Source organism: Rhinolophus sinicus, chromosome 18, assembly GCF_057876585.1.
Source record: "Rhinolophus sinicus isolate RSI-liver-muscle chromosome 18, RSI-T2T, whole genome shotgun sequence".
Lineage (NCBI taxonomy): Eukaryota > Metazoa > Chordata > Mammalia > Chiroptera > Rhinolophidae > Rhinolophus > Rhinolophus sinicus.
In genome coordinates this window covers 52117945-52130210 of record NC_142518.1, presented here as the reverse complement: position 1 = coordinate 52130210, position 12266 = coordinate 52117945, and the positions used below count along the sequence as shown (strand labels likewise).

Here is a 12266-nt window from a genome sequence, read left to right as displayed (position 1 = left end):
CATTTAAGGAATCCTCTCTTTGGGGGAATGGGATCCTTCCAACTGTTTTCCTGGGGGAAGAGCTGAAAGCATCCTCTCTAGAAAACCTGCCAACTTCTACTCCAACCCCCAACCCGATCCCAGCCCCAGCGTTTCATGCCCCACATTGCCCTCTGCAGATGACACAAAAGGGACGATCCCAGGAAAGTGACATCTGTCGTGCTTCTTTTTTTAAAAAACAAATAGGATCCATCGACTTTCCTGTATCGTGTACGGGGAGCTTTGCGTAGCAGGCATGAGTCTCTCTCTCTCTCTCTCTCTCTCTCTCTCTCTCTCTCTCTCTCTCTCTCTCTGTCTGTCTCTCTCTCTCTCCCACACCACCACAACTACCCCGCACACCTCAGGCATTCTCACAACAAACACACAGGATGGGGAACGAATTACCCTCTGGGATGGATTCTAGACTTCCGACTCTCTGCATCCCGCAAATGCTGTGTTCTGGATTGCCAGCTTAGGAGCCCAGTGTACAGCTCAGCCAGCCCTCTACCCCAGAAAGCCCTTCGTGTCGGTGTTCAGGAGAAAACCTATCCGACCCGTACGGCCACAAAACAGCAGGAAAGAAAACCAAATAGAGAAATTAACGAATAACCACAAGCAGCCAAAAAGCCATGCAAGATATGGGAGAAAGGCTGGAAAGTTTCAGCAAAGGACCGCAAACTAAAGTTTGTTCGGAACTTCCTTAGGCTCAAGCCCTGCCATTCAGTGCGGACTAGAACGGACGGACAAATTAACTAATGAGTCCTTCTAGTCCTCTTTCCCCTCGGACTTACAGCGTGAACAGTAGAGGCAAGCTAGTTAAGACTCACTACAAAGTTGGATGAGAGCGATGAGACATGCAGAAGAGGACAAAAAGGGAAGAACAAGCCAAGAGAATCTAGTATCTCACCTGGCATTGGTGCAATCGGTGAACAAAGTTTCAAAGTCTTTCCTGGTGATGAGTTTGCAGCGGTTCACTCCGGGCTGGATGGCCCCCAGTCCGCGGAGGATCCGGACCTGCTCGACAGTACACACCACGGGGGATATGTCCAGTCTCTTCAGTTTGGTGTACACAGTGTGCAACCCTCCCACCAGGTGCTTGAGAAAGAGATCAAAGACTTGCGGCAAGCAGATGAGTTCCTGGCCGTCCATCAGGAACGAAGCCACCTTTACCCCATGCATGTCGACCATCCTGCACTCGTTGGTGTTGGTGTTGCCACTGCCTCCGCTGGAACTACCGACCCCGCCGATCCCAGTGCTGCCGCTGTGGTTATTGGCCATGAAACTGTTGATCATATTCGGGGTGAGACGAGGAGGCTCTCCAGGAGTTGAATACAGAGGTTCTGCCCGAAATAAGCCCCCCGGGACGCCGGCGCCACTGGAAGTTGCAATGATCACCGGAGGTGCGGATACAGCCATGGTCATTCAGTCTCAAATCGTAGGTCCTCGGGCCCTCGCTTTCTCGCCCTGTCTCCTCTAGGTCCCCTCGCACTCACTCCCTCACTCTCGTTCTCTCTGGCGCGCTATCTCTCAGACAGAACTGTTCGCAAGTCTACAGTAGCAGGGCTCACGCTCACGCACACCCACCACCCAGCAAACAGTGAGCGGCCCCAACCCGCGGCGCCCTGAGACCCCACCCCCACCACACCCCCTCCTGAGACTGGCAGCTTCGGTCAGCCAATGGACTCCAACCCCTCGGCTTCCGAGTGCGCCGAATCGCTGCCGCCTGCCAGGAGGTGGAGACTCCCTGGCCCGCCTCCTGGCTACCTGAGGCTGTTCAGGGTTGGAGGGTGAATGGGGATGGAGCCCGAGAAGGGGGCGGTGTGGTGCCGCCGCTTCTTGCCCAGCAGTCTGACAAGAGAATGTGCACTTATCACGCAGAGCTCTCAATGTGGCCTAGGCTACGAACCCCTCCCCTCCGTGCCCCATGATTGTCTCGACGTGGGAACACAAAGGGGCACTCTAGAACGTGCCCCCCTTCCCCCGCCACCCTCCACCCGGGTTCAAACAAGAAAAAGGAGGTGGCAGCTCCAATTTCATTTGCACATTATTCCCAAGCTGCGGGAGCTAAGAGATGGCTTCGCCCAGCTTCAAGGAGAAAGACTCCAGTGAGTTCAGAAGTATTCAGTTCAGCCCTTCTTCAGCCCACCTAGTGCGTTTGGTGCAAGTTCTCCTATACCCAAGCGCAGAGAGGAACCAAGATACGCGCTCAAATAGAGATGCAGGTTACTAACCTGCTCCTACGCACTGACATTCAGCAGGCACCGTGAGCCTGTGAACACTTTGGAAAGCAGGCAGAGACTTGATTTGTGGGTGACAGACGCCTCATTTACAGTACTTCCGCCACTGTTCTGGAACAGACTTGGCATTCTTTGTCACCATCCCTTAATTTCAGGATTGCTCTGTCCCGGCTGAAATGGATACAAAAAGTTCCTTTATGACGCAAGACAATCATTACAGAATACGAAAGAGCGAGAATTTGCGCTCTCTCATGTTGTATTTTCAACCCTCGTCCATGGACTTTGATAGACCAGTGATTAGAACTCCACGTCATGAACTGTATGTAACTCAAGATTTCTCTTCCCCAATTTGTCAAGTGCATAAACGCACTACAAGAGCTCATAATAAGCAAAATGTCTATGCAAGGTACATCTCAGGGAAAAGACACGGTCTTTTCCATATGGTATACGGTGGCCAAATCACTGTATCAAAGTTGTTTAAAGACACCTTGTCGAACGTTTGATTCTCTGAAATCAAGTTATTTCCTTTCCTGTACTCCTCTCCTCTAGAGACTGTTATTCAGAAAGTGAAATCCATTCTTCATTTCTTTACAAAACGTTGTCTATGATATAGCTTAAGCAACTTCTCCAGTATCCTACCAGAATGTAAACAATTTTTAGAAAGTTACTGAATTTTATTCAGCTCTTCTTGTATTTAGCAGTATTAAAGAGAAGGAATGGGTGGGCTTTTTTTTTCTTCCTTAATAAAACATAAATGTTTTAAATTGTATTTTTCTGCCTCTAACAGATTTTCTCCTTTTTTCATTTTGTTAACAAAGTCGTAAGAACTACCTTTTGAGTCACTTCATATTGTTTCAATTTGCAGTTGTGTGGAGTCAAAATGCTAACAAGTTGTTATGATAGTTGGTTTTGGAATATAATGGTAAGCGACTCTAACGTAATAGACTGAAATGCATGCAGCCATCCACAGAATACTTTTAAAAAGGCATTAAATCGTTTTTTGCTCCTTTGTCACTGTTGTGGGAAGAAGATAACAAGGAGCAAAAAAGGACAACTGAGAAGAGATAGCAGAGGCAGGAAAATCTTCAACAAAAAGTAGAGGTTTTCAAGGAAGAATGGGAAAGCACTGACAAAAATGTTTGTGTTTACTGGTTTTTTAAAAGATAAACCCCAAATTTTGTTCAACAGGTGTTTTGACAGAAATGGCAATTAAGCTGTGTGTTGAAGTAACTTACCTCTGATTAACTTAGTGTTACTGACATTGCCAGGTGAATAAGTTTGACTTTAAAGGAAATAGTTGTGTGTGTGTTTTTTTTAATTCCTCTAATTGCATTTTAAAAAAACAGTATATTGCTTCACTTACATTATAAAATCATTTTTATTTGCAGAGTGATTTGGAGTTTTCAGCAATAAGACACTACACAGAAGTTTTGGTGTTTCGAATTTTTTTTCTTTTTTCTTTTATTTTTTTTATTGGGGTGACAATTGTTAGTATGGTGTTTCAAATTTAAGAAATCCTGAAATATAAACAGAAAAGGTAGAACATTTGAGGCTGCAATCATTATTTGTACTACTAAAAAACAAATATACTTTGACAACTTTAGAAAAGGCTTGAACTATACATGTCTTATATATTTATTGTGATCTAGCAGATACGTAGTAATATTTTACTTATTACCAGAGATTAAAGTTCAAATTCTAGTAGAAATACTAAAGACTAAAATTAGCCATTGATCATTGAAGGGTTAAAGTCCAAGCATTCAACACACAAAAGACTCTTGGTTTCATGATTTGAATTCCCTCCCATTTGCAGTCTTCCAGAAAATAAACTTGACAATTTTCTTAAGGTATACTTGTAATTTAAAGATTTAGTCAGTTAGATCTAAGAGGCCAGGTGTTGTCTTCTTGGGTTTTCTTGATATTTTGATAGCTCTATTTCTATTACTGCTATTTCTGCTCTTATTATTATCTGTGCTTTGAGATTGGGATAATCAAGTTCCACATAGAGAATTTGTTTTTATCCCTTCTAACTTTAATGTCTTCCATAAGCCAAACATATTTCTAAATAAAGCTGGATTTCTACAAGGCCAGAGGAAGCCTTGCATGTCAACACCCTGTAAGTTGGAATTGCATGGAGCAGTATAAAATCATAAAGGCTGCAGTAAATAGAGTCCCCTTGGGAGATGACCCTCCATGGAGAGAGGCACTGCACTAAAACTAAGAAAATAAGCAAGGTTTGTGAATTATTTCCAGACAAGAGCAAAGCACCCCAGCAAATAAGAACAAAATTAGTACACGCAGATATCATATCTCATCAGAACAATAAGTTCTAGATGCCACTATTCTAACAGAATGATTTGGGACCTAAGTGTAACTTCTCAGCGACTGAAATACTGTAATCTTCTGGGCTTTAATTAGCAATTTACATTTTGTCCTAACTCATACTCAATTTGGAGGGAGAGTGCTCATTTGTGATTTCAGGCAAAAAATTCCAGTTTGACATTGTCAATTAAATGCAGGTATTATTATATTTAAAAATAGATATATTGGCAATCTTATGCAGGATTACAAAATGTCCAGAACCCTTTGAAGGAGCTGGTTTTCAGAATGGGCATTCAAGCAAAACCCAAGGTAATTAATGGAAATATTTGAAACCAGCAGCCAACTGAGGTTGCAATCTATAATATGGCCTCTAATCAGAACCTCTCAAGAGCCCCCTAAGGTTCATTTTTAGGTAAACAATAAAAGGAAATTGATTAGGCAAGGCAATAAATGTAAAATGAAAGCATTCATATAATCAAGAATTTAACTGGCTAAAGTGTATAGGTACACCCCACTCAATAGAATATATGTTTTTCTAAGAAGTTGGCTAAAAAATGACCTTCTACCATATAAATTCTCTTTTTTTATCCAAGTCAATGTTAAATTGAAGATGAGTTAAAATGGAAGCAAAGATGGAGAATGGGGCACCACTGGAGCAAGAAGAAAACTGATCATAAGCCAAGGAGTAACAGTGAAAATAAGACACTTAAAGGAACAATGAAAATTTACTAACTGAAATAGAAAAAGAAACTCTCAAAGCACCTCATAAAGTATAAGCACTTGCCAGCTCTTAACATATCATACCCCAGTCTGCACTGTTCTAGGGGAGGAGGAGCTGTGTGAGCTTTAAATTCCTTCTGTGTCTTTCAAGGTATAGTTCCCTTTAAATCTTAGGCTTTTAACTGTTCCAATTCAAGCCATTCTAACTTTAACTGGACTCCCACTGCTACTTAGTATCCTTTTATTCATTTTGTTGACTCCCCATTGAATTCCCTGCAGCAGCTACTCTAACCCTTTTCTGCTCTTTGCAAGTCACCCTCCCCCTCACTCTCATCAGCTACAGTCTCCTGCTTCTCTATGATTTTACCACAAAGTTAGGCGACAGAAGCTTCCTCAACCTCCCTTCTCTCCTCATAAAAAGTGTGTTCTGTATTCTTTCTTATCTTCTCCTACTTCCCTCCTCTGTCAGGAAATAAAAAGTCCCCCCTACTCCCTTTATTGATGTTCTTAACGCCTCTCACCTCCTCCAAATCACTAATCTAGCAGTTTTATTCCCACCACTTCTTTGGCATCTCCAATCTCTCCCTCTCTACTTGCTCTTTCGCCTTTTATTATTGAAAATTGTCAAGGCTACAAATCCTTAAGCCAACAAATAAAAAATTTCTTCAACCTTAACCAGTGGCTCTCAGCATGTGAACCATCAGTGTCACCATTACTTGAGTACTTGATAGAAATGCAAATTGTGTGGCCCTAAGACCTACTGAATCAGAAACTCTGGGAATGAGGCCCAGCAATCTGCATTTTAACAAGTCCTGGTGATTCTGATGCAGGCAAAATTTTCAAACCCAGTTGCCCTGGAATTATCAGCTTTTCACACCCTTATTGAAAATCTACAATTGTTTCCTTACCAAACTTTCATGCTTTAACCCTTTGCAGTTGAGTTTCTCCTCACCACTTGGCTGAAACAACTTTAACGGAGGTCATCATTGACCACCTAAATGCCAAATCCAAAGTCGTTTTCTAAATCCTCATCCTTTGATATTCTGCAGCTTTTTACACTACCAGCATCATTCTTGAACACCTATCCTTTGGCTTTCATGACTCCAACAATCTGTTTATCTTCTTTCCCACACTCTCTTTCCTTTTCACATCTTGGATCTTAAACGTGAAATGTTACAAAAAAAGAGTAATGTCTATACTCTTACATGTGGCAATTTCATCAACTTTCTACAGCTTCAACCACCACTTTATAGATTACCCCAAATCTTATTCCTAGCTTTCTTAAAACTCTCCTGGAGAATTAAACATTTCCACTTGCATGTGTCACCTCAAACTCAGCATGCTCAAAACTGACTTTAACTCCCTTCAAATCTGCCCTTTGTTATTTCATTTCTGATGTATCTTAATGCTTTCTCCATGCAGATGAAATAGAAACTTGGGAGACATCTTTGATTTCTCTGTATCCATTGTACCCTTATTCAGTTAGTAAGTTTTGTGAATTCCCTTTCAGCAGTCTCTCTCATTTTCATTCTTTTCCATTCTCAATGTTACCACCTTAGTTTTGTTCATTATTCACTGTATGTACCATTACAACAATTACCTCTTAATCTCCCTACTTTCAGGTACTTCCTCTTCCAATCTAGCTACTATATCAGATTATTTTTTTCTAGTTTCACCCTACTATTTAAAAATCTTCATTACTACCCCTCTGGCTACCAGATCAATTCCAAACCCTTTAGAGTGACATTTAACTCCATTTTACCTTTCATCCTTTCCTCAAATAATCTGACATGTTGCCTGTGCACTGGTAATGGGTGTTATTTTCCCATACTCTCAAACCTCTTATACCTTCCCATCCTGGTGCTAATGCCTCTTTCATTCTTTCCACATAGAATACGTTGCTGCACGCCTACCTCCTTATCTCCACCCATCCAAATCCTAAACATCCTTTAAGACTAACTCCAATTCACCTCCACAAAGACCTCCCTCATTCTCTCTTTTACCAGTCAGAAATGGGCTTTTTCTCTTAGGACCTGTCATAGCACTTTGTGCCTCTCTTAACACAATTAAAACATGTTGCCTTGTATTACACTCTTTTGTATCTTACAGTCTTCACTCCTCTCCTAGAATAAGTTCGGTGAGGTTAGAGCATATTGATGTATCTTAATCAATATGCTATTTCAAGTGCCAACCATAGTGCCTGGCTCATCGTAGTTGCTCACAAATGTCTATTAAATGAATGGATATGTGATAGTTATCTGTATGTTATTAAGCAATATAAATGTTCATTATTACCAATTCTGAAGCAGAGTGTAAGAGGTTGATGAGCATTAAAGATTTTTTTGTTAAACGAATGATGACTTTGCTTATTGGTAGTTTTTGGATCTTTTTACTGACAGCTGGCTTCTCAGATTACGTAAAAATTATTTCAATTTTTATTTATCTAAGCACGAATTTCCTCACAAAAGCTTCTTTTAAGTGTGATAAATTTATATTGTGTTATGTTTTCTTCTAAGGAATTTGTTATACATTTGTAATGAATATATTGCAAAATTATAATAAAACATTTAAATCTCTCTTTGAAATCTTATTAATTTTTTTTATTCTACATGTTTTTATGTAAGGGTACCTTAAATGAGGAAGTATATCATTGAGATAACTCTTTCAAATAATCACTGAACGATGTTAAAACTTCACAGAGCTAATGTGTAAATTTACAAAATATGCAAAATAACCAGCTCTGACTTGAGAGAAAAGAGATACTATATCCCTCTTCATCCTAGATAGAAGAGAAATTTCTCTGATGTGGGGAAAATATAAATATGAGGGTATTTATAGTCCCAGCAGCATCAGAACACTAGGCAATTACTGCCTTTTATCATTGTTATTTTTCTTCTGCAAAAATGAGGAAAGAAAGCAAGGATTCTAAATGTTGTATTATTGAAAACACAGCTAAGGTCCTCCCTGGGTTTTTCTGCAACAATCCAGACAAAAATGACTGAGCCATTTTTGGATGAATTCATACAGATAAGCAGCTCTAAGCACTTCATCACCAAGCCAATCTAAAAGTTGACATTCAACTCCCAGATATATATATATATATATATATATATATATATATATATATATATACCATCAGAGGGTTGGGCAAGTTGTGTAAAAATGTAAAATATTCATGATAAAGTTACTGTATTGCTATTTATATAACTAACACTTATTGAATGCTTACCTTGTGCAAGCATTATGCTAAAACCTTTCTGTGCATCATCTTATTTAATGTTCATGACAGCTCTGAGAAGTAAATTCTTTTATCATCCCCATTTCTCAGATGAGGGAACCAAGGCTCAAAATGATTAACTTGTCCAAAGTCACACCCATATGAAAAGGCTGAGCTAGAAATAAAATTCTGATATGACTCTAGAAACCCAAGTCTTAACCATTGCACTATTCTTAGCCTTTTTCTTTAAAAGATATTGTTCTACACTAAATTCTAAAAAAATAATGTAAAGTTCAGATTTTTAAATATAAAGTTGCATCTTTAATAAACAAGATAGGAAATATTTTAAGAAGTAGGGGAAGGGTTGTAGTATTAGAAAAAATATGTCATCTGAATTTAAGACGAAGTTTTTATCTAGGATTTTAAGCCATTCTCCATATGATGATGGCACAAACCATAAATTTCAGGTTTAACCTTTTTTGAAATGTTAATAAAATAACTTTCAAAGTTTACATTTGAAATCTGTTAAGTTCTGAGGTGACAAAAAAGGCATAAATTATATCTTCACATTCCAAACTATTGAGAAACTTACAATATTTCCAATACTTGCCTTACATTCAATGAAGAGGAATACTTTTTGAAAAGGAATATAAACCCAAGACATCCCATTGCAGTAGGAGGAGTACTTGTATTTGTTTTTACTTTACAATTCACTGCTTTATTCACTGATTGCTGCCTAATTAGGACTGTACAGTACAGTAATTCCTCCACAACCATAAGATTCCTTCAGGCCAAATCTTAGTTATTCCTCACTGAGAAAGCAGTCTAACAGAGTGGAATCTGCAGCCAGACTGCCTGGTCCACAATCTAGTAAGCTGAGTGATCTTGGGCAAATTAATAACCTTGCTGTGCCTCAGTTCTCTGATCTATAAAATCGTAATAATAGTAATGGTACTTCCTCATAGAGTTTCGTGAGATTGCAGGAGTTAATGTATACAACATATGTAAAATGCTTAGAATAGTGCCTGTCACAGAGTAAGTGTTGTTCCTGTTAACTATTATCATTCATCTTTTAACATTTTTTCAAAATTTCAATTTCAGTATATACAAATTGTGACTCCCAGAACTGGGAGTAATCAGAAAAACTGGGGAAAGGGTGATACTGACAAGTGGTAATAGATAAGGGAAATGAGTAGAAGACAAAGTCAAAGAACAGTAAGTCTTTTGTATCTGTGGGTTCTGCATCCACTGATTCTGCATCCATGGATTCAACCAACTGCTAATCAAAAATATTCAGAAAAAAAAGTTAGATGTTTGCTGACTAGGCCTACAATGGTTGTGTCTGCACTGAACAGGTACAGACTTTTTTTTCTTACCATTATTCCCTTAGCTGTGCAGGACAACTATTTTCATAGTGTTTACATAATATTATAAATTACTAAAAATTATACGTACCTAGAGATAATTTAAAGTATATGGGAGGATGTGTGTAGGTTATATGAAAATACTGCGCCATTTTATCTAAGAGCATCCAAGGATTTTGGTATCTGCAGACGGTTCTAAACCAATCCTCTGTGGTTACCGAAGGACGACTGTATACATGTCTGCAATGCAGGCTAGGGGAGATAAAAGAAGCAGAGAGAGAGAGTAAACCAGGCCTTAGAATTGTATTTCGGTATCTGAGGAAGAAGAGAATTGCGATAAAGGCAAGAGGATCTGACAGCATGTTTTGTGGGAAAAAAGGTTGAAACATAGGAACTCAGCTAAATGGGGTCTTTTCTTTAAAAAAAAAAAAAAATCCTGCAGAGATTTTTTTTCATCTTGAGTTTCCAGGGGTCTATGCTTCTCTGGGATCTGCAGCCTAAGAAAACAACACTGAATCATAACACCTGAAAGGCCTTGAGCATTTGAATGGTGGACTAAACATGGAGGAATACTGTTACCATCTACTAATATGCATACAACCAGCATTAAAGTGAAACGAGCTGATAAGTCTCTAATTGAAACTGCAAGAGGGAACAGGAGAAAGAAGGAAATTCTGAGCAGTTTCTAATGAGCAGAGTATGACAAATGAACACTAATTGTCCAGTCCTCAGTATTGATCATTTATAATGTGGAAAAAGCCCTTATAAGTCTGTCTCTTAATGTACCAGAGTCATCTTGTCAGTTTAGTGCATTTAAAATCTATAAGGGCTTTTAGGGGCATTCGTAGGGTCAATCTTTCAAAATCTGGATGCCTAAAATTGTAAGTTTTTCAAACATGACCTCTCCTATTAAAAGAGATTTTGAGGAACCTGGCCCTCATGGTTATCCACCTGTTACAATTCTTGCCTACTTTAACTGCTTATCAGTGATTTCCAGTGATGTTAGAAGAGATGATAGTAGCACTGAATATGCATTCAGGCTCAAGTACAATGTCGCTTGATTTTAATTTATAGTAAAAGATTTAAATAATATATTCTCCAGGAATACATTGTATAAAAAAGTATACATATCCAGATGGGGTGTGTGTGTGTGTGTGTGTGTGTGTGTGTGTGTGGGTGGGTGGGTGTGTATGTGTGTATCCTTCATCTGGTTGTTGACTGGGCTTCATCTTGTCCATTTATGCTTTAACTACTTAGTTTTAATGGGCCTTATGATGCATTAAAATAAACAGGAAGCCTTAGCTGGTGCTGTAATCCTCCATGCTGTCTGGATACCAAAACTGTGCTGATTTCATATCAATAATTGAATGATAAATTTTGTCTGTGAAGCTCCACTCACATATTAGTTTTCACCAGTTCCTATTTCCACCATTTCTTCTCACAGACATAATTTAATCCAACCTCAACACTCCCAGGATTCAGGCAAAGGAGACAGGAGACATATTTGTCAGAGAGATCTTTTACCTATAATCCTTCTTCTCCTCAACCCAGTTCCAATACGCAGTCATTTTCATCAAGTGTATAAATTTGTTTGTAGAACAAACAAGCCACATGTATGTCTGGACCATAAAACAATTCAATTTAAATGCAGCACATGAAATATTATTTAATGTATTTACTTGTCCAAATGGTGAAGTAGAATTGATGAAATTGACAGTGAACCAGAAAGCTAAAGAGAGCCTAAGATATATACATTATGTTCTCTCTTAGAATTTTCTATAGACGCCTACATGTTCTATGTTTCCGTGGATGGTAATTATATAGGTTATAAAAGACATAGAAAAGCTAACAGGAAATAAGCCTCCAGAAAGAGTGTTCAAATAATGGAAACCTGAACAGTACACCTTTACAATTAAGTGAGAGTTACAGCCCCAAAAGCAAGTGGAGAAAAATATAGGAAAATGAGGCTGTAATTCTCCTCCCCTCTTTTGCCAACTAGAATGCTGATTTCTTCTTTGCTTACATTTAGAGCCATCCATGTTCTTTTTCTAAAAATGATGATGAAAATAATTTCCTCTCAGATACTTCCGAGGAAAACTATGGCTTGCGGTGTGGAATCCAAGTGATGGCATTGGGAGCAGTATCACTATGGTTTTGGATATACTAACCATATTATTGAAATTAAACTTAGTTTAATGGAAACCTTAAAGATAGGAGAAATAATCTTACATGGTAAGAACAAAATAAGCCTCCTGCCATCTCCAGTGACCTACACCAAATAGAATGAGTTGCTCTTAAAAATTTATTTATATGTACAATACTAGTAGGTTGAGCTACGTACCAAGCCAAGGGACTACTTTGGGGCCTACGGGGAGGTAGGAAGAACAG

At 39.0% G+C, this 12266-nt stretch overlaps 1 protein-coding gene across 3 annotated transcripts in view; it reads right to left on the bottom strand.

Annotated features, from left to right (window-relative positions):
* The window catches only part of DACH2 (dachshund family transcription factor 2), a 678262-nt gene extending 676647 nt beyond the window's left edge, over positions 1–1615 (bottom strand). For all 3 annotated transcript variants that reach the window (XM_074323712.2, XM_074323713.2, XM_074323711.1), the window contains exon 1: positions 926–1615. In XM_074323712.2, coding sequence (XP_074179813.1) covers positions 926–1440 — 515 coding nt within the window. In that variant the 5' untranslated portion in view covers positions 1441–1615. The remainder of the gene's footprint in view (positions 1–925) is intronic.
* Between the last annotated feature and the right edge of the window lie 10651 nt (positions 1616–12266).